General features: G+C 30.6%; 1 protein-coding gene across 1 annotated transcript; it reads right to left on the reverse strand.

Moving 5' to 3' along the window:
• Positions 1 to 16,279: 16,279 nt before the first annotated feature.
• On the reverse strand, positions 16,280 to 17,919 carry LOC129323206 (uncharacterized). Its single transcript, XM_054969815.1, has 3 exons — positions 17,511 to 17,919; positions 16,880 to 16,984; positions 16,280 to 16,779 (listed from the first exon to the last, which is right to left on the reverse strand). The coding sequence occupies exons 1-3, from the start codon at positions 17,811 to 17,813 to the stop codon at positions 16,468 to 16,470; spliced, it is 720 nt and encodes a 239-aa protein (XP_054825790.1). The 5' UTR covers positions 17,814 to 17,919; the 3' UTR covers positions 16,280 to 16,467.
• Positions 17,920 to 22,181: the final 4,262 nt, after the last annotated feature.

Raw genomic sequence — 22,181 nt, forward strand, 5'->3', positions numbered from 1 at the left:
TGGCTAAAAGACTTTGAAAGTCTTGAGGAGGTGCTTGCATCTTGTGGGAGGATATGGCTAAAAGGTAAGAAAGGCTACTAAAGAAGTTTTGCGAGAATCAAAAAGTGTTGGTCTGAAAGATAAATAATCTTGATAACGGAATAATAATATAAAAGAAAAAATCAAACATAAGAAGGGGTATTTTAAAGCAATTAATTTGTGCAATAATGATGAAACTTAGGAAAGATATCTCATGGCTAAGAATGAAGCTAAGAAAGCTGTGAGTGAGATCATTTTTGAAGCATTTGAAAAGTCTTACAATGATTTTGAGATAAAAGATAGGGGATGAAAAATTTATAAAATTGCTAAGAATAGGGAAAGAAAATTAAGAGATATAGAATAGGTAAAGTGCATGAAGGATGAAGAGGAAAAGGTTTTGGTTACAATGGTGATATTAAAGACATGTAAGAGACCTACTTTTTTAAACTTTTCAATGACATATAGGATTTTTTTAGTAACTTGGAGGATTTAGTAACTTGTGAAGGAAAACAAAATTTGTCATTTTATTGAGAGATACGCAATAGTGAGGCAAAGGAAGCCCTTTAAAAATGATAAATAGTAGAGCCAATGGACATAACCATAACCCTATTGAAGTGTGAAAATGTTTAGATGAAAAAGGAATGTAGTGAATAACTAAATTATTTAATGAGATGTTATTCTCCAAGAAAATGCTTGACAATTGAAGGAGGAGAACCTTAATTCTATTCACATAAATAAAGGAGATATTTAAAATTGTGCTGATTATATAGGGATTAAACTTATGACTTATACAATGAAATTGTGAGAAAGAATGACTGAGCATATGTTGAGACTAGGGATCAATGTTTTTGACAATCAGTCTTGCCTTGTGCTAAGTAAGGTGACTACATAATTGATTTATCTACTAAGAGGATTATTGAAAAAGTATTGATGCAAGATAAAAATTTACACATAGTTTTCATTAATTCAAAAAAAGCTTATGATAGTATATTGAGAGAAGTACTTTGAAAAGCCTTGAAAAAGAATGAAATATGGGATGCTTATGTTAGAGTTATACAAAATATGTATGAGAAGGCAATAACTAACATAATAACGTCTCACATTGAAACAAAGGACTTTCCTATACGCATTGTACTACATCAGAGATCATCGTTAAGTTCTTAGTTTTTTGACCTAATCCTATATGTTTTAATTGAGCATATTCAAGAAAAAACTTCCAGGTGCATGCTTTTTAATGATGATATAATTTTTATTGTGGAGATAAGAGAAGAAATAAATTGTAAACTTAGGTCATGGAGGAAGACATTAGAGTTAAAAAGTTTTTACCTGAGTAGGAGTATTATAATTTTGATAACAAGTTAGTCAACAATAACTTGAAAGTGAAATTGGAAGATTGGATTGTACCTTAAGTGAAAATGTTTATACATTTGAAAGTTATTATTCAACATAATGGAAAAATTGACAAGAACATTGCATGTAAGATACAAGCTAGGTGGTCTAAATAGAGAGATGCTAAAAATAGTTATTTGAGATTATAAGGTATCTAATTAGCTTAAATGGATGTTTTATCAAATTATTATAGAACCAACTATGCTATATAGTAATAAATGTTAGGTGTTAATGGAACAATAAGAGCATAAAGTTAGAGTATCAGATATGAGAATGTTGATATGAATGTGCAGGCATACGCGTAAAAATAAAATTTGAAATGAGCACATGTGAGAAAAAGTGAGTGTAACACTTATTGAGAGAAAAATGGTAGAAAATTATTTGAGATGATTTGGACATGTATAAAGAAGACTAATAAATGCACTAGCAAGCAGAATAAAAAGAAAATTTTTAACCCTGTTAAGAAGAGTGTAGGCAAATTAAAGAACATTTATGGAAGTTATGACCAAAACTTCTTAATTAAGAATATTTATAAAAACTTGATAAATAATATAATACAATGATATTATATAATTTATATAGTTGATTCTATTTAATAAAATAAAGTTTCTTGTTGTTGTATAGGAATTTTTCTTTTGTTGGGCTACAAAAAGGGTATTTTCGTTTTCGACTTCATTGAATTTGTAATTCCGTTCCTTTGAATCTACCTAGAAAATGGTACTACAGTATTTTCCGGAGCGGAACAAGCAGAATTTAATTTTAACTAATTTGAAGGCCTATCCTTCCCTGACAAAGAAGTACTAGGATTAAGTTCAAACGGAATTCGGTATCCGGAAAAAAGAAAGTCACACTGAACTGAATTAACGATTAAAAAAAAAAAGATGTCACTCTTTTGAATGCTCGTAACTTGGATGTTGGAAGTACTCTCTGGGATAATAAAATTAGTGTCCTTTCGTACTTGTTAACTGGGAGGAGGTGGCTTCTCAGTTACGAGTCTCAACATTCAATGCTTTGACCATGGAAACATCTTAATGGCTAAAATTCTTAATAATAATTAACAATATTTATTACTCTTTTTATCTTTAATATAAGACGAAGTCTTAAAAAGAAAAGAAAATAAAATAAAATTTATCCTGAATTTAGTAAAGCATCCGACCAGGATGGATGGCGCATGTTCAAAGAATTTTGGGATGCCAATGAGGCTGCAAGCATGCTTGCTAAAATGGCTCCATCTTGTATTGCTGGTTTCCATCCTTTGTTCTTCCCTTCCCTATGTAGTTTTGGAACATAACAAAGTTTTAGTTCTCTTTCCCTTGTTGGCAAAAAAAAACAGAAACAAAAACAAACAAACAAAGAAAATACGACACACGGGATGCCTTTTAAGGGGGCAATGCGTAAGGTAAGATTAAGGAGCGGCAACGTCTCACGGTCTTAATTGGTGGCGAAATCATTGTCAATCAAAAACGCAGACGGAGGACACGTGACAAATGTACGAGAACTATAAGCAGTAACTACATGGACTAGTCACTAGTCCATCTTAATTATTTAATTTGGTCAACAGTCTTAATTTGACTAATTAAGATTGATTGCACTTAATTTCCAGACAATAAACCCAAATAACACAGTAGCCCGTGTCTCGTTTATTACAATGTTGGTAAGATTAAGCATCTGTTTCCCCGTTTTATCTTCACACCTAAGTAACTAGCGCCTCGTCTAATATTGCGTTGCTCATTGCTCATGCAAAATCATTCAAAATATACTCTTGTCAATTATTATTTTTTATAAAACTAGGACTAAAATCAAAGTTAATTTTTTTGAAATTACATATGATCGACAATTGTCAATTTCGCATAATAGCAAGTTAAAAATAAATTTTAAATTTTTAAAAGAGATTAAAAAATTTTAATGATAAGAAATGTCCAAACCCGTCATAAAAATAATAGATAACTCCAAATTTAAAAACAATACTATAAAATAAATATTGTTTACCAAAAAAAATAAAAATGACATATTTGTGTTGGGTTAACCCCTTCCCAATGCTCAATTTGAGGTGCTTGAATGGCTCGAGCAGAGTTGGATTGAGTGAGCTCCCAGACAATATGAACAGCCTTAACTTGACATATACTAATCTGCTAGTCAAATTTTGGTTTTCTTATTGTTTTATTTTTTTAACAATATTGATAACCTTTGTTTAAAAAACAATCTTGATTTCCTATTTTCATTTAGCTTTGGAATAATATATGTAGTGTAGTAGTAGATGTCTGGTTGACAGGGTGGGGATGTAAGAGGCCGGTCACTTTCAACATCTTTCACCGATACTAAATTTTTTTTTTAAATTTATTAACTTTATTTAAAAATTTAATAAATTTTTAACTTTATTATATTAAATATACATACTTTAATAACTTATTTTTTCTCTGCGACAATCAATAAATGGTAAAAAAATAAAATTTATTGTGAAAATTTAATTATATGACTTATAAACAAGATTACAAGTATTTTATCTCTTTATTCTATAAATAAAATTAAAGAGAACATATATTTAAGAAAAAAAATAGAATTGCGAATCAGAACAAGTAAAAAAAAAAAAAAGATAACACCTTATGGTAACCCCGACCTTTTAGTTTTATCTCTTTTTAATATTTATTCCGTTTTTTTTTTTGTTTTTTGTTTTTTTTTATCGTTTTGAATCGTTACCTAACATTCTTTTCATTTCAAAATATATGTTTTCCAGAGAATTTTTTTTATTTCATTTTTATGTTGTTTTAGAAGTTCAAAGGAATATTATTAACATTTTTCGTAATACACCCTTATTTATTATAATAATTACAAAGAGTATTTATTAAATAGGAACAAATTTGATAATATAATCAATATTCCTATATAATAATTGCATGCCTTGATCAATGTGCAGAAATTTAAAATTTTATGTATTTTAAAAGTAGAGAAAGTAATTGATATTGTATGTTGAGTTAAGGGTTATTTTTTTCATCAACTTTACTTAAAGAATCGTTGGACACTTTAAATTCAACTACAAATTAATTTTATCTTTTAATATTAAAAATTCTTTTCGACCTTAACTTGCCATTACTTTACTATTAGTTGCCCCTATATTACATTTTTTATATTTTTATTACACAATATTTTAATTCAAAGCGCCTACTAACCCATTAAAATAAAATTAAAGGGAAAAAATAAATTTTAACCTAATACTATATAATAAAAATATTAAAAAATATAATGTGGGAGCCACAAACAATTCAAACAATGGCAAGTTAATGTTAAGATGGTGAGGGAGGAAGTCCCTAATTTAAAAAAATATAATTAATTTATAATTAAATTTATGATATTCAATGACCTTTTAAATAAAATTGAGATATAAATGAAGCTTAATTTTTAAATAATTGGCCATGCCATAACTATTTTAACCAACAGCTCGAAGATATGGAATAAATAAAAAGGTTAACTCAGGATAAGAAGGACCCCTTTGCTCAAAAAAAAAAAAAAAAGATAAGAAAGACCCCACATATTGATGCCAATGAGTTATGTACTTGTGTTCGTCGTTACTTGATTTTTATAAGCCGCCCTTTGCCTCGCCTTTAACATTTTTAAGTTTTGTTCCGCAGAGGACCGTCTTCAATTACTTTCCCGCTCTAGTTTCCTTACGTATACTCTACTATTTTATTAATGGCGCGGTTATTTGCGTGTGTATTGTTAGGTTTCAAATCTTCTCATCAGTTCAATTACATCATTGTTGTCAAATTTTTAAATTGTCACTCTAAATTTTTAAATTTATTATTTTTATATTTTTAACTTATAAAATTATATTATCTCATTTATTAACTCGGACTAAATGTAAATATAGCCGAGTTTGATAAATACTATGCATAATTTAATTTATAAAAATGGTAGGACCTTGATGAAAAAAAAAATCAAAAAGCAAATATGATATTAATAAATAAGAAAATCTGGAAATACCAAAATGTATATATTGAGTGTGATGATCTATCAATATGAATGAATTTAATTTCAATAATTTACATTTAAAATATATTTAAATTAAATTATGATTGTATTTTATATTTTTAGAATTTCACTTCCACTTTTATTTCTCCCATCCCGATTCCACTTTACCAAACAAACCAATAGAGCAGATGAAGTGAAAATGCCTTGACACTTTTTAGACGAAGTTTTATATTCTAAGAATATTTTGAACATTAAAGAAAATGAAAAAAACTTATATATTTAGTTTTATATATTTAATGTGTTTGTTTTTAATTAAATAAAGATATGCAAATTTTTTTATAGATTGTTTGTATTATAATAAATTCTCATTATTAATTTAATTAAGATATTAATATCTACTTGTTACGACTGACCAGGGGTAGATTTAAGGGGACAATCCATGTTACAATTTTTTTAAATAATGCTCTGTTTTTATTTGCAAAAATAGAAGAAGCTAAAACTAATTTTTTTTCCTCCCACTATTAAATACTTTTGTTTTTTGGCCCCATGGAAAATATATTAAGTATGTAAATTGTAAAGTTAAGCATCTAAATCTTATCCGAAGAAAATTATCTCGCGTCCTCGGGTACGCTACTAATTTAGGAAGGGAAAATACTCAAATTTAAATTGGCGCAACACTAAGAGAATGTTCGTGTGCGAACATTCAAATCCGATATCATTGGAGTAATTTTTTTTACTTATTTTTTATTACCGAAGACATCAGTTTGACCCAGTAATTAGGGAATTGTTTGACCAAGTTAAATGAAAACAGTACATTGAGCTAGCACGAGATCTTCTATATATGGTCTTAATTATTTAATTAATTTCTACACGTGACTCTCATGCACACTCGATCTCGTGTAATTGATTGAAACAGAATTTAGCACGGAACTTGGTAAATCGTACGAAACAATTAAAGTGAGCCAATGGCTAAATCGTACCTAACTCTGGAATTAAGTATAAATAATCTTCTTAAAATTCAGATAATAAACACTCCGATCGAATTTTTAAGATTTTTAATATATTTACACGTAATTTTATTCCCATCCCTTTAATATGGTTCTGTACCTTTGAATCAATCAATTTAAAATATTAGAAGGTAAGCATGAGTTTCAAAATATTTTAAGGAATCAGATCTTTTCCTCCTCTGGCCTTGGTGAAACAAATAGTACCTAGTTTGGATCTTCAGAAAAAGAGTGTCGTTTAGTTCGAGGTTCGGTGGTAATTTCTGTCGCACACGCATGATTCCTAGATTGTCTCATATTAGGTAGGTCAAGGCTTGATTTGACTCACTGAATAAAATATAAAACCCCACCCCCTCCTTATCCACAGAACGCAAGACCTACAGTTCGGTTTATTTTTTATTTTTTACCATAAATTAATACAATGCACCAGTAAATACTAAATACGTACAAATACACAATTATATAACACTGAGGAAAAGGCATAAGAAAACACAAATATAACTACATAGGACCCGTTCAGTTTTCTTACTTTTCACGTTCAAAAATTAAAATTTTATTTTTAAAAAGCTGCAAGTTGTTTGGGTAAATTATTTAACAAAAAAATACATTCTAAAAATACATTTAAATAATAATTAAAAGTAAATTTTCAAAACGTAACTATTTAAAATTTTTAAAAAATAAATTTAAAAAGTAAGATATTATTTGATCATATTATTTTAAATTTAATCTCTTATTTTTATTTAAAAATATTTAATTTATTAAAAATATAATTATTATTTCAATATAATAATTAGATATTAAGTTTTTAGCATTTTAAATTGAACAATTAATCATGTTAATTTTTTATATTAATATATAATAAAAATTATAAATTTTTATCATATTCTCTAAAATGACAAATTAAAAAAATACAAATAATAAGATATCAATTTTTTAGCTTTATAAGTCAAAATTTATGTTATTTAAAATTTTTATAACATTTTTTAAATATTTCAAATATATTACATTTGTATGATAAAAATTATAAATTATCATAAATCAATATCCTTTTTTATAATTATATATTCAAAAGCACATTTCATTATCACAAATCAAATAACTTTTAGTATACTAAATTAAATTTTGAAAAAATATATTCAAACACGAATTCCTATTATAACAACTGACTTTTACTAAATTGACTTTTATTAAATAAATTTTTGACAAATTAAAATCCAAACATACACACATAATCATTTCATTTTAGTTGTTTAGAAGGATGACAAATAAAAATCTTATAAGCAAATTAACATCATATTAAGATCTCATCGTAACTTAAGTTTTCAAATTCAGTACACATGCATCTTTTTAAGTTAATCTTCACCCAAAAAAAATTAACCTGGTATTAATCCTCTTGGAAAATTCTTAGACATGTCACTTTCCTCGGCTTGTGTTTCCCGTCGAGTAGCTCATCTTATGTTTCGAAAGTGTAAATGGGCAGGGTTACACGCTAATAATTACTTGGCAGGTAAATGGGTGGGCTCCACTCCACCCCGAGTCTCACTAATTTAATTAACTGCCACACTGATCCAACGTCCAGGAGCTAATCTGGAAGGTTACCCGTTACAGATGACTTGACCGACATCATGAATCTTTATATGTTGCTATAGCATATGGATTGGCAAGTGACGAGAGAGGCGAATATCCATTTGAGATTCCTGTAAATCTTGCTTCCTCGCTAAGGCTATAAAGATTAAAGGGGACAAGTTTTTATTTATAGTTAAACTTACACAGATAAACAAGGCAAGAGAGAATAGAGAACTTCCCTTTCCGGCTTTACCCAGTCTCAACAAAATCAACATCTTTTCTTAGAATTCAGTTGTCCCATATCAGGAAAAGGACATGCAGTGTGCCAGTTTCTAAAACAGTACATGTTCTGGTATCATGGGGCCCAATATATACCTCCTCTTTAAGAAACCTCATCACAGTAAAGCCCCCCTTTTTTTCTTTTTCTTTTTTTTTTGCCTTTAAGCTGTTCATTTTTAGTGTTTTTCCCCATTCAATAAAATAATGAAGAAAACCAAATCTGTATGCACCTTTTGTTCTCGATGAATTAGCTAGCTACGTGCACTTAATTCAGCACAAATAACCACAGGTTTGGATACATCGATAGATCTCTGCTAGTCTATTTGTTTTTTTTTTCCCTCTTTTATGTAATCATGAATGGACAAATTTTTTTTTTTCCTTGTACAAAAACCCGAGACAACTAAACTAATATCCAAATGAAAACAAATGAATGAATTGTTGAGGGCATTAGCGAGTGACGCGTGGAGGTGGAAAAGGAGGAGGAAGATCCAAGTGGGAATCTACCGTAAGGGCACGTACTAAAAAAAAAAAAAAGGCCAAGATTATTCGGGAGTTCCATTTGCAATCCATATCGACTGAGGACAAGATCCTCTCCTTTTTCTCTCATAATAACCCCATTAATTACTTAGCAGACCGCACCACCACCACTAGCTAGCACCACCATTCAGATAAATATATACATGCATACATACACGTGTATGTGAAGAGGGCTTTTTTACCTGTTTCCTTTTTGTGGGCTTTTTTATAAGCAGATATAGAGAGAGAGAGAGAGAGAGAGAGAGAGAAGCAGGTAGTGGTGGGTGGGGTGTGAACAGTGATGGAAAGAGACGTCCACGTTCAATAAATAAAGTTGGAGTAATTGCATCACCCTGTGAGTCTGTGGGACGCATCACTTTTAATTTGTTTCTGCACGCTTCAACGTCCCAAGTCCCCTGCAAAAATCTTCCTTTCTATGTATATCTTTATAAATTAGCTAACTAAAGATGGTAATCTAATCTGGATATATTTATATTTCTAAAAGTGTCGTCCTACAGCCAGCTACATGACTTCGTTTGTTAATGTTTTCAAGATAATTATAAATAATGGATCATAGAGATTGGCAACTCAATTAGCTAATCAAAGATGGTCATCTAACTGAATATATTATGTTAGATACATGGATCAGATCAACTAACTAGAGCACTTGGCGTGCGTGTTGGTAAAAGTAAAAACTCACAAGAGCTCCATAATCGTGATCCCAGCTAGTAGTACTGTCCGTCCGTACGTTATATGATAAGTAAATATTAAACCGTATTGTTCTTGGTTAATTAAACTAATGAGTTAAACAGTGAAAGTGAAAAGACTTTCCACTTGCAAACACATGAATATTCACCGCGAGCAGTCAGCGATGACACGTATTACGGCGACGATAAAGGTGGTATTGGTGATAGATCGAGGATGAGGACCGAGAGGAATTAGCTCCGTTGATTAATGTTTCACCGATTCTAAACACACAAACACACATCACTGTGAGTGATGATGTGTATCAACCAAGCAAGTCAACACAGTTGATTGTAACTCTCTCTCTCTCTCCCCCCCCCCCAAATCCGACTCTAACCCTCGAGATCTTGATCCTATTTTTTTAAATTTTTTTAATTTAAAATTATAAAAAATATATTTATAATCATAAAAAATTTATTATATATAAAATTAAGTTTAAGAAAATAAATTTAAATTAATTTACACTACAATAATAAAAAAAACTTAAACATTTAAGTTTAATATCAAATAGCAATATCAAAGTTAATACCAATAAAAATTAAACTTAGCTAACATTATCAGTTAAATCTTAATAAATGAATGAGGGATGGATGAATGTGTTTAATATGTTTATTTCTTTAAGTTATATATTCAATCTTTTATTTTTTTTATATTACAATTTAAAAATAATAATAAAAAGGCTGCCCGAATTATTGTTTTTCTTTTCAAAATAGCGGCTCGGCCCTAGTTATTTTTGAATTTAAAAAAACTGACCCAACAAGTTCAATCCTAATTGACAGCTCTATTAAGAACCTAGACTACTAACAATGTTGATCTAACCTATATATCAATTTAAACTACAAAATATATAACAAATTGTGAACTCAATTCGCTTGATCTTGAGATGCAATGCCGTCCTATAAACAATTTTTTTCCTCTTTTTTTATTTGTATAGATTTATTTATTCGCACGAGCCTCTCAGTGAATAGCGATCGGCCTTGATACATTACCTTATGCGAGTTTTCTTATTCATAAAATAAGCGTTTCAGTGTGACATAAACCGGAAAAAAATAAAATAACATTAATATTGTAGGCATGATTAACCTTTCGCCAAACGCAAAGCTTCTGCCATCGATGATTTAATAGGCGAGAAAGACAAATATTTCTTTTCACTTCCGATTGAAAAGCACATGCTATTTTTAATTTTTGCCCAGGATCCAGTGGAGTAGTCTAGAGTGCTCGTTAGTCTCTAGATTTCAAGATCTAAATCATTGAAGAATATACTGATATAAATCCTACAAGTAAGGCCCTTTTTGTAACTAGTGTATATTTTTAATCATTTAATTTTATATAAAATTTTAATTAAGTTTATTAATTTTATAATTTTTTTATTTTTTTAATCCTAATCCTGTTATGATTAAGGCTTCTTCTTGTTGTTGTTGTTTAACTCTAACAATGTTAGTTTTATGAATAAAAAATTTTAAATATTGACAAAACATTATTGACACATTAAATTTAATTTTTTAAAATAATAATAATAATTGACATATTATAAAATTAAGGAACTAAAATGAAATTTTATGTAATGTTAAAGGACTAAAAGTACACTTTAGTTATTTTTTTACTACTTATAGATATTCTTCTATTCAAAGCATGATTTAGAATAAAATAGGCTCTTCTTTTCATGAGAACTTGAATATTGGTTTACCATGTTGTTGGAGACTAATCTTTTTTGCTATATCCAATCTTTATTGATATTTAAAAGATTCTTCCGTCTAACAAATTAAATGTTTAGGATGAACTAATAGGATGCATTGTTATGAGCATGCATCAAGAAGTTTTAAAATTAAAGACAAATTTTATAAATTTAAATGACCCTCTCACCCAATATGCTGGTAATTATGTTGCACAGAAAATGTAGCTTTTAATTAAGCCTAGGGAATTAACATGAGGTGCAACTGCAGAGCTAGTGCAATGAATTGGAGTTTGGACTGGTTATCTCATAATTAATAAGCTTCAAATTAACAAAATTAACAAAACCAACAAAAAGTCAAATCAACTTTAACTTGGACACCAAAAATGCTATATAGTGGAAGCTTGTCGAAGCAAATGGAGTACATAACAAAACGCACTAGAAAATTCATAAAATGACACAGGGCAAAGGTGAGCGTGAAGAATTCATCTATTTGCTTCTACACTAAGCAACAAAGAAACGAGTTATTATAGATAAACATAACATATCAAAAACAGTAGTGAACTCTACTAATGCAAAAGTGAAAGATACAAAATTACACGGGGAAGCAAATCAATTAATAATAATCAAGAATCAATGGTTGTGCTTAAAGATGGTATTGACGACTATATATATATATATATATGGACAGATCAAAATGAAAATTTATTGGGGAAGATTCATGAAGATCCAAGGAAGGTGAAGGTGAAGTGAGTGAGGGTACGGAGTGATGAACACAAAAGAAGAAAAGGGAAGCATGCGTCCAAAATCACATCTTTAATCACAAGAAAAGGTGGTGGACATTATGACAAATCAACATCTTATAAACTCTCTGGCAACAATTGAGCTTCAGAGTTCAGACAAATCTACGTACAGCACCATCTCTTGAAAATTACTAATTATTAGGGTTTATGGAATTCAAGATAGATATCATTTGGTAGGATCGAGACAAATTTGAAAAATCAATATTTAAGTGGTTTTCTTGTTAGTTTCTGGAGTTGTTTTGCGTATCGATTCTTTTAGTAAGCGAACTTTATGTGGTCATGATATAGATAGGTAATGTTTCACATTATTGAAAATAGCCTTCCTTCGGTTCTCAAGTTTAGTCCTACCATAATTAATTAATCAAGGTTGGTTTGATAGCATTTTCGTTGCGAGAATTTTACTATTTAAAACTATTATTAAGAATGCATTAATTGTGATGTTTGGAGTTTGGAAAAAAAATAATTGAAATGCATTAATTCTTATATTTTCAAAAATAATTTATATTTTTTAATGAACAAAATAGTGTATATTCATGTATGAAAAAAATACATGGAAGTTTGTCATGGATATTGTGTATCTAGAGTTGCAAATTGGTTTATATCATTATATGTATCTAAACTGTGAGGCTACTAAAGTTTTATTTTATTTGAACAACTGTATGTATACGAAATACTTTTTTTGTTTTTTGGCCGACCATGCAAAATACTTTAGATCGTGTTAGGTACACAAAATTGAATATTACGAAGATGAAAAAGGAATGGTGACTGGGATGAAATTGCAATAAAAATAATCATTGGTGTAGCTTAAAATGGAAAGGTCAGATAGTTTAATGCTGTGATCATAAATACAGGGTAATTAAAATTATAATTCTAGTTGATTACCAAAAAAATACTACTTTCATTTTTTATTATTAGAAAAATTATCATTTTTTACTTTTTTTTATATAAGCAAAATCACCCATTTTAATAAACAGTTATTACACATTTCTAAATCACTCATTATAATTTACATTAATAAAAAATAATTAATACACACTTATGTTAATTAACATAAGGCATTTGAGTCTAATTTTTTTTATTTTTGAGACACAATTATTATAATTAATTAATTTTCTTAAACTGTGTGATATATATTTTTCCTTTTATATATAAAAATGGAGGGAGTATAGTTCTAATCAAGATACATTTTAAGAAAATCACTGAAAATTTTCCCTAAAATATACAAATGACAATGAAGTCCTACAAAATGTCATAATTCTTCTCAAGTTTATAGAGACATTTTTGAGATTAATGATTTTTGGTGCAATGATAAAAAATCTCCAAGTTAAAATAAAAAAATAGCTCTAGCTCTAAAAAAGTAAATATTAGTGATTAAATTAATTTAAATACCGAGTGAAATGAAACAAGCAATTTCCACGATGAAAATTTTTGATTTACTAAAATACAAGTGTTGTAAATATATACAACTACTTTAATTTAAGTAATAACTTCTTTTGTTTTGGTAATACTTGGAATGAGATGAGTAATTATATTTTTTTGTGTAAATTTTTTATTCAATGAAATTCAGTGAGGTAAATATCAGCTACTATTTTAGTTTAAACAACAATCACTTTTCTTCCATCAAAAACATGTAATTATAATTGTTCCTATACAATTTTGTACTTCACTGCAGTTAAATTATTGTAAATATTTATAACTATTTTAATTTAAATAATGACTACTTTTTTTCTAACAATAACTACAATGAAACAAATAATTACAATTTTCTTAATGCAATTTTTTGCTTCATTGAAGAAATTTGCATAGAGAAAGTTTTAATTAGTTGTTCCATTATAGTCATTGCTAAAAAAAAAATCATTGTTTAAACTAAAATAATTGTTATTATTTATTTTTTGAAGCCATAGCTGTTATCTTTTTTATTTTAAGCTAGGAATATTTTAATAATTGCACCAAAAATCATAAATCTCAAAAATATTTTAGAGATTTGAAAAAAATTATAACAATTATAAGACTTTATTATTATATGTATATTTTAAGAGAGTTTTTTTTTTGGTCATTTTTCCATACATTTTTGTCCCGAAAAAATTTCAAAAAAAGTTATGGGTGGGGAGAGTACTTTTGTCGACATAGAGTTGACTGTCATGGAAAAAACAATATCCCACCACTTTCCAGTGATTGTGTATTATATTATTTCATGATTTTTTTCAAGGTGCCATAATTCTTCTGCAAATACTTTTGGGACGAAGACACACTTTAACCGGTTACAGAAAAGGCCAAGCTACATTAATCAAACTTCCTATTATTGTAAACACAAAATAATTAGGGCCTGATTGTCAATCTATTCTTTTTACCATCCCACCGCTGGAAACGAAAGAGCTAACCAAACAAGCCAAGCAACTTCAGCAGATGGATTCTTATCAATTTGTAAACTTTCAAACAGAGCTTAAATCACCCGGCCAAAATCAAATAATTACATCCAGGTTAATCATGCCGCATTTTTAAAACTTTTTTCCTCATCTGTGGCAGAGTGAATCATAAAAAGTGCGATAGGTTTGGAAGTGGGGTAACAACAAAGCGTCAAACAAGTGGATAGCGTTTCGATATCCATGTCATTTCCATCCAGGGCTAATTTGACTTTATACAATCTGTTTGTCAAGCTATTACAAACAATTGTTCTTTTAATCTTCTTCGGATTATTACAAATTGAAAATTCTGGTCAACAATGTTCTGCAACTATATCTTCATAACTTAAATTCTTTGTGATGGAGGCACCACTGGAGCAAAAGTGGGATGTTTTATCATTGCGCGCTCACGAACTATATATAACTAATATGGTAAGACACTAAGAACAATTATTTAATATCAATGCGCATCTATTGTGGGTTAGGCAACCTTTTTTTAATTATAAGTTTCATGTGTTAGTGGAGATACATCAAACAAGTATATACTTGAATACCAAACTTGAAACAAAATTGAGATTTTAAGGGGAAGTTGACAATCTAGATAAGGCATTTACTAAATTAGTCTTGCACTCAGTTTACTAATCTTTAGATTTTTTAAAAAAAGAAAAATTTAATCTAGAGTAAACATTTCAAAAAAAAAATTGACCAAAATGTGACCATTTCAAAATTGAAGTGATCAAAATAAACTGGGCCTCACATTAAGCTCACATCCACAATTCGGCCCTAAAATCAAAACAACGACACAAATTAATTTGACTCCAAAAAGCAAAGGGCAGAGAGAATCTGACATGATTGAGAATGTTGCATCTACAAAAGCGAGCTTCCAGAAAAGGCAGGCAAGCAGGGAAGTTGAAGCAGGGGAAGGAGCTTAACATCCTGTGTGACGTGGAGACAAGTGCGATGATCATCCATGTTGAAGAAAAAGCAGAGGCGTGGCCCTCCACGAATGAAGCTAGAGAAATACTTGTGAGGTTACAGAATAGGAGAGATGAAACGATGCAGGAGGATGGCGAACTGAGAATTTATATGAAGGCGCGCACTAAAAAAATTCAATAAAAATCACTCAGCATCAAATAAGGGCAAAGTAAATATCTATCATACCCTCATGCACCATATCTTTCGAGACGGCAAATGAAATGGTTTTGGCCGGTTATGTGAATGAGCAAGTGAGGGAGGCTCTCAATAACAGGAGGCAAAAGGGCATTGATACGGTGCCTCAAGCCAGTTGGGAAGGAAACAATGATGGAAGTGCAGGAAGTTTTTTTCCACCCGGGAGCTCGAGAATTTAGGTTGGAGGAGATATCCCATCCCCAAAAATAAGTTCGAGAAGCCAATATGAAGCCGGCTTGCGCCGATTTCCAAACATTAATGGAATTATGGAAGCAATGGCGGAAGCTTTGCAAGTTGAGGTGGAGGAAGTAAAAACGTGTTGCCACCAGCAGGTACAGGACTATGGGAATTATGGCGGTGAAGATGATTGTGGTGCCACTTAGCCAGTTGTTGCCCAAAAAATGCCCTAAATCTTTTATCTGGTCAATAACTGATGTTTAGTAATTTTGTGTGCGTACCACAGGCATCCGCCAGACAGTCAAGAATTAATTCTTTTCAAAGCATAGAGATCACAGACGCACGTCTTGCCTCTCCCAACATAATCTTTTCCATACACATACCCATGAATCAACCCCCTGCCAAGAAATTTAAAGAACCATCTGCCTTGTTTGTTTAATATTTATCCTTTACATGATATACATTATTTAATGAACTCAGTTGCTCTTTCAAAACAATTGAGTTTTAACATGATTAATGTACGTGTGAAACAATGTTATCACAATGGCTGCCTATTTATCAAGTCATCAGTCATCTTCAATGCAAGTACCAATGTAAATATGCTTTAATATACAAATTTACAAACCAGGGTTCTCAGTTATCACAACCATATTTCGAATAGATTGGTGCATAATTATAAAAGCCAAAAATGGATGGTGCAAACAAACACATGAATCGCACCATAACAGCATAAATGAAATATACAGATCACTTAGAGAGTATCAAAGAAACTTGTTATACTGGCTAGTGAGGGAATCCCTCAGATTCGAATAAAGCGCATATAGTGAATATTGGCGAAGGTTTTCTACTTCATACCAGGAGTTGAGAACTGAAAGATGTTTATCTGTACCAGAGAACGCCGTTTGTATCCCAAGGCTGCAATCCACGGATCCTCCATGGCTCATGCAACTGGTAGTCTTCAGTGCACAATCTTGATTCCTGAGACAGACAAAGTCGGAAACTCCAGAGCATTTAGCACAACCATCTCTTTTCCAATATAAATTTTCCAGCCTGCCCTTTTTAAACTCAAGGACCTGCAACGCCACATTTCAATTGCTTCAAAATAAGGATAATGGTCTTCAAAAATCATATCGAAAGAAAAAAGACTGAAACGAAATTTTAATATCTCCTTACAAGAGTAAAACTAGTTACAGTATACGTGCTGTTTGCAACAAAAGCAGGAGGAGACCTTGCCGCATATTTTCTACCAGCAAACGCAACCATATAGCCATAGGAGTCCTGGCCACGTCAAAAACTTAAATGAATGCCCAGAGAGACAGAAAAATAGCCATATATAGGCTAATCCACAGAAGAAAGCTGACAGCCCAAAGAGTTCATCAAATAGAAAATATTAGAAGGGTACCGCACCCTACTTATGTAATAAAAAAACTAATCTATCAATAATGTTTGCAAGGAAAGTATAGGCAGCTGGATCAATGCCGTCGATGAGGGCAGGTACAAACATCATTAGTTTTATTGCCGTTAAAGGCCGGATGCGCAAGGTTGCATACTTGCACAAAACACCATAATCAAAGTTCTTTATTGATATCGCCAATAAAGAAGTCGCCATCGATTTCCAAATAACTCGCCTCAGCATCTGTAATCTTACAAAGGCAACAGCAACAACGGCAAATAGCAACGCTGAAAAACTCTACAAAACCCTAAGAAGTAAAATACCGCACTAATTTTCTTCAATCGAATTCAGTCCTGTAAACCTCCAGAGATTTTACTTACAAATTTAGAGAGAGAAAGAGAAGGAACGAACCGCAGTGAAAGAAGAGGAATTGACAGTAAGGAGTGAAATCTCATCGACCTTGGGCCTGAACACAGAGATCTGAGAGTTGGAAGACGAGAGGGCAAGCCTACTATCGCAAGGGGACAACTGAACAGTGTTGTTGTAGAAGAAATTTTCCTTCGATGCGAAAGCAATTCCAAAGCTGAATCCATCAGATCGCTCCACCGTAGAGTCCATGCAAGGAGAATACACTCCATTCGTGTCGCCTGCGTCCACGAACGCCGCCACCATCACGATTATCAACGACGTCGCTATCGCTCTGAGAACCGCCATGGTTTGCAAGGAAGTTGATTAGGCCAAGGGCTGTCACGGCAGAGAGGTCACACGACGCTGAATCGGTTGGCTTGTGCGGGAGGCATTGCCTTCCTTCCCTCCGTTTTTTTTTTTGGGCCTAAATTTGGGCCATGCTGTTCAATCGGTATCAAAGCCGATGTCGTTTATTCCTTTTAGGTCCCACTGCATTGAGCAAACACGTTATGAGTCAGCCCGTAAGCCAGTTTGTGCATAGAACTGAAAATATGAGTCGAATTTTGTAAATTAGCCAATAATCAATCATTAGGGTAAGGTTGGATTGAAAAAAAATTATTCAAATCAAAATAAATTTTTTCTGACTCAGACCATATAACCCATGAACCATATGAGTTAACTCTAATGAGTTAAGGATAGCCCGTTTAACTTATATAAACTATATTAAGCATGATATACTTAATTGTATCAATTTATATATTTTATACAAACATCATAAATTAATATTTTAATATACTTAGAATGAATCATAAAAAATATCAAATTAAAACTTATTGTTTAAGTACATTTTTAAAAAATTCATAAAAATAAAATAAAAAATAAAAAAAATGGGTTGGCGGGTTGGCTCATTTAGCCCGCCAACCCTTAAGGGTTGAGTTAGATTGAGATTTTTTCAACTCATATAAAATCGAGCTGAACCCAACTCAACTCAACTCATATTTCTCTCGATTCATATGGGTTGGGTTGATCCATATTTTCACCTCTACCTGCGAGAATTAACATTTTTGCAGGTTGGGTTGGGCCAACCCGTCAAATAAAACAAGTGAAAAAATCCAATCCAACCCATTTTCTGGTTGGCTGGCCTGCAAAAATTCACTAAAATTTTTCATTTAACAATTTAAAATTTATATAATATAAATGTATACATTTATTTCACATTTTAAGAAAAATTAGCAATTAAAAAACTTGTAAATAAATAAAATAAATATAAAATTCTATCAAGCAAATTCATTTTGCTAGATTTTTACTATTAATCATCTTCTCGTATAGGTGTGTTATCTTTCTTATTGAAAAAAAATTTAAATATAAACCCATAGTATTTTTCTCAATGAATTCATATTTATGATTTCAATCAATAAATTTTATGAGATTAATAAATAATATATATTCAAGATATTTCTACAAAAACTAATAAATCATTGACTTACAAACTATAAGAAAAATTACATTTGCAAAGATTAAGAAAGATTTACAATATCTTTCAAACATAAAGAATATATTTGGGAGTCATAAGTTATATATTTAAAAAATATTATCATTATTGTATATTTATAAAAAAAATAATGTGATTAAAAAATAAAAAAATATTTAAAAAATATGCTAGCCCGCGGGCTAGCCCATAAATTTTGCAAGTTGGACTAACCCAGCTTATTTTAAAAAATGAGTTAATTTGTTTAACTCAACCTGTTAAATTTGATAAGTTAAATGGGTTAACTCATGGACTTAACACATTTCTCAACTTTACTTTGTGCTGGCATTTTGGGGAACTAAATGCTTCAATGCTTTTTTTTTTTTTGTGAAAGCTTTTTTTATTTAAGGTAAAAGGACAAAATATTTATGAAATCATTGGCCAAGAGCATCTGGTAGCTTAAAGTGAGAAAAGGAATAAAAATACACATAACGTTACATAAATTCATGCAAGAGTAACTAATCTGTTAAATCCATCAAATGTATACCACTTAATTGACACTTAGTTGATGTTGACTATTCTTTTCACTAACGTGGACTACAAAAAGAGAAAAAATATCCATAAAATCGTTGGCCAGATGCACCCAGTAACCTGAGTAAGAAAAAGGGTATGAATACCCATAATGTTACTTTAATATGTGCAATAGTGGCCAATCTATCAAAATGGGGGAAGCAATGGTCTAAGGGTAAATGAAATGATTTTTGGTCAAGTCACTTCTCATGATTGGTAAGCATGGATCGCTTAAACATAGCCCTATTTTAACTATAGCCTACGATTTTAATCATAAAGTATAAGGAGGATTAATAAGGATGGTTGGATTGTGTTCTTTTATCCAACGTGTCACATGGTTATTAAGTTTGTGATAAATTGTAATATTTGCTTTTATTATTTTCACATAATTGTTATTATTATGGCAATGTGCATTGTCAAATGATGTGAAAAATGATAATGTAATTGTCTTGTGTATTGAGAAAATTGTATGTTTATGAATATTGATCATGTTATATTGTCAATTAATAAGCAAATACAAAAGATAGACATACTCTGATTACCAAGTGGCTGCACCCGCTCTTCTCTTTTAACATTTTACAAGTTTTTGCTTAGGTATTAACCAAAGGAAAGCTTTCGAGGCTTAGGGATTGACATTCCCACTGTATAGCGTTATTTTAATTAAGTTAATGCGTTATTTAAGATTATATTTGCCAACTAGAATTGCATTCATTTTACTATACTTGCACTAAGTGTTGATAGTGTTAAATTAGCATATTTTAGGTTCTATGTTTTACATATAATGATTGAAATGTTTATACATGGCCAAAATATTAGTGCAAGTAGAATATGCATGATTTGATTCATAGTAAAGCACATTAATGACTTCTAATGTTAATTATCTCCCTTTTTTGTTTGTAAGAATCGAGAGGTTGAGAAGTGAATTTGAGAAATATGTGTTATATGCTTGTGGCGGTGTGTTGCATAGGTAGTCTTGAGTCCACTTAGCATGATCTAGGTGCATTGTAGGCTTTTGGCACTTGGTTGGGGATTCAGATACCCATATTAGAGTTTTAAGTGTGAAATGTGTAGTTTTACAAATGAGTGTCTATCTCTTAATTAAGTAATAAATTAGGACTCAAACCAGTGCTATTGGCTAGAATTTGAAAAGATCTTTATGTAGATACTTAGATAGCTTTGATTGGACGTTAGATGGGGAATTGGGTAAAGCCGAAAGTTGGCCCCAATAGTAGCCATGCTGCAGAATGCATGCAACATGCTGCAACAAGTGGCACAACGAGGCCACATCGCAGCGTGTCTCTCATTATTGAGTTTATTGGTTTTTCAATTGTTTTTATTATTTTGAACCCATAGATTATATCTCATGCTTCCTTAACTCTTTCAAATGTCAAAATAAGTTTGATTAAGCTTCTTCTATCTTGTCTTCATATTAAAAACTTGGAATTTCAATTGTATAAATTTTACAAATTGAATTTTAAAAGATTCTTAGTTGGATAACATAATTGGTTTATCCTGTGAATTATCTATGAGATTATGGTTAAGAGTTGAATTAGTCAGGGCAATCTTACATATTATATCTTAAATGATTGTGCGAATAGTACCGTGGATATTGAACTCCTTAAATGTGTAAAAAAATATATTTAATTTCTAAATTCTAAACACCTAAAATCCCGTCATTAAGTTGAGGAAAACAATCATTATTTTTAAAAGTTAATATGAGTGTCATATCAGCATGTGACTGAGCCCTACAACTATAAAAGTAATAGCCGTTTCCTCCAATTTATTTATTTGTTTTTTATTATAAAAGGCAGTTGTCAACACAATAATAAGTACTAATGTTACAATGTTATTATTTATTTGTTTTTAGTTATTTACTTTACTTTTGTTGCATCACATAAGAGCTTAACTCAAGAGGTGTCAGCAAGTACTTTTATTGTTGATGAGGATATCTTAAAAAAGATATTAGAAAATACTGACCATCTCAATCATGTTCAAGGCATCAGTTTTAGCGTCACGAGGAAAGAATAATTTGGAGAGGGGTTAAAGCACAATAAAAGACTATTTCTTCTACCAAGGTTCAAGAATTAAGGTAAGAGCTAGCAAAATAGAAGTAATAGATACAAATACAATCACAATAAATACGAGAACAATCTGTACTCATTGATATGCTGCTGAATTGGTAAAGATTTGGGCTTCCATTAGGTGACACTAGCCCTAGTGTGAATGATAGCTATACAATCCTATATTAACTCCTACTTGAGGTAATGTTATTTATTTTACTAGCATTATTCATTTTAATGTTATTCATATTATACAATATTTTTTTCTTTTTTTAAGATGAGGTCGATGTTGATTGTTTAGAAGAAGACGATAGTATGATTATATTGGGACCTATGCATAAAGAAGTTATGCAAATTATGCTTCATAATGAGCCTATCCCTGAAAGGACAGTGAATGTTTGTTTGAAAATGGTTAAGAAGCCTTATTATAATCTGACTCACCCTACTAAAAATGCAAAGATGGTAATAGATGCAATTAGAAGCTTTATAGCATGGCCGGTTTGTCTCGTATGTAGTTTAACGCTATCTCCAAAGTTATAGTAATTAAATTCATAACAGAAATTTAACTTTCCTCTT

The sequence above is a fragment of the Prosopis cineraria genome, unplaced genomic scaffold (assembly GCF_029017545.1).
Source record: "Prosopis cineraria cultivar Desert tree isolate PC_DT_omini unplaced genomic scaffold, ASM2901754v1 PC1, whole genome shotgun sequence".
NCBI classification, from domain to species: domain Eukaryota; kingdom Viridiplantae; phylum Streptophyta; class Magnoliopsida; order Fabales; family Fabaceae; genus Prosopis; species Prosopis cineraria.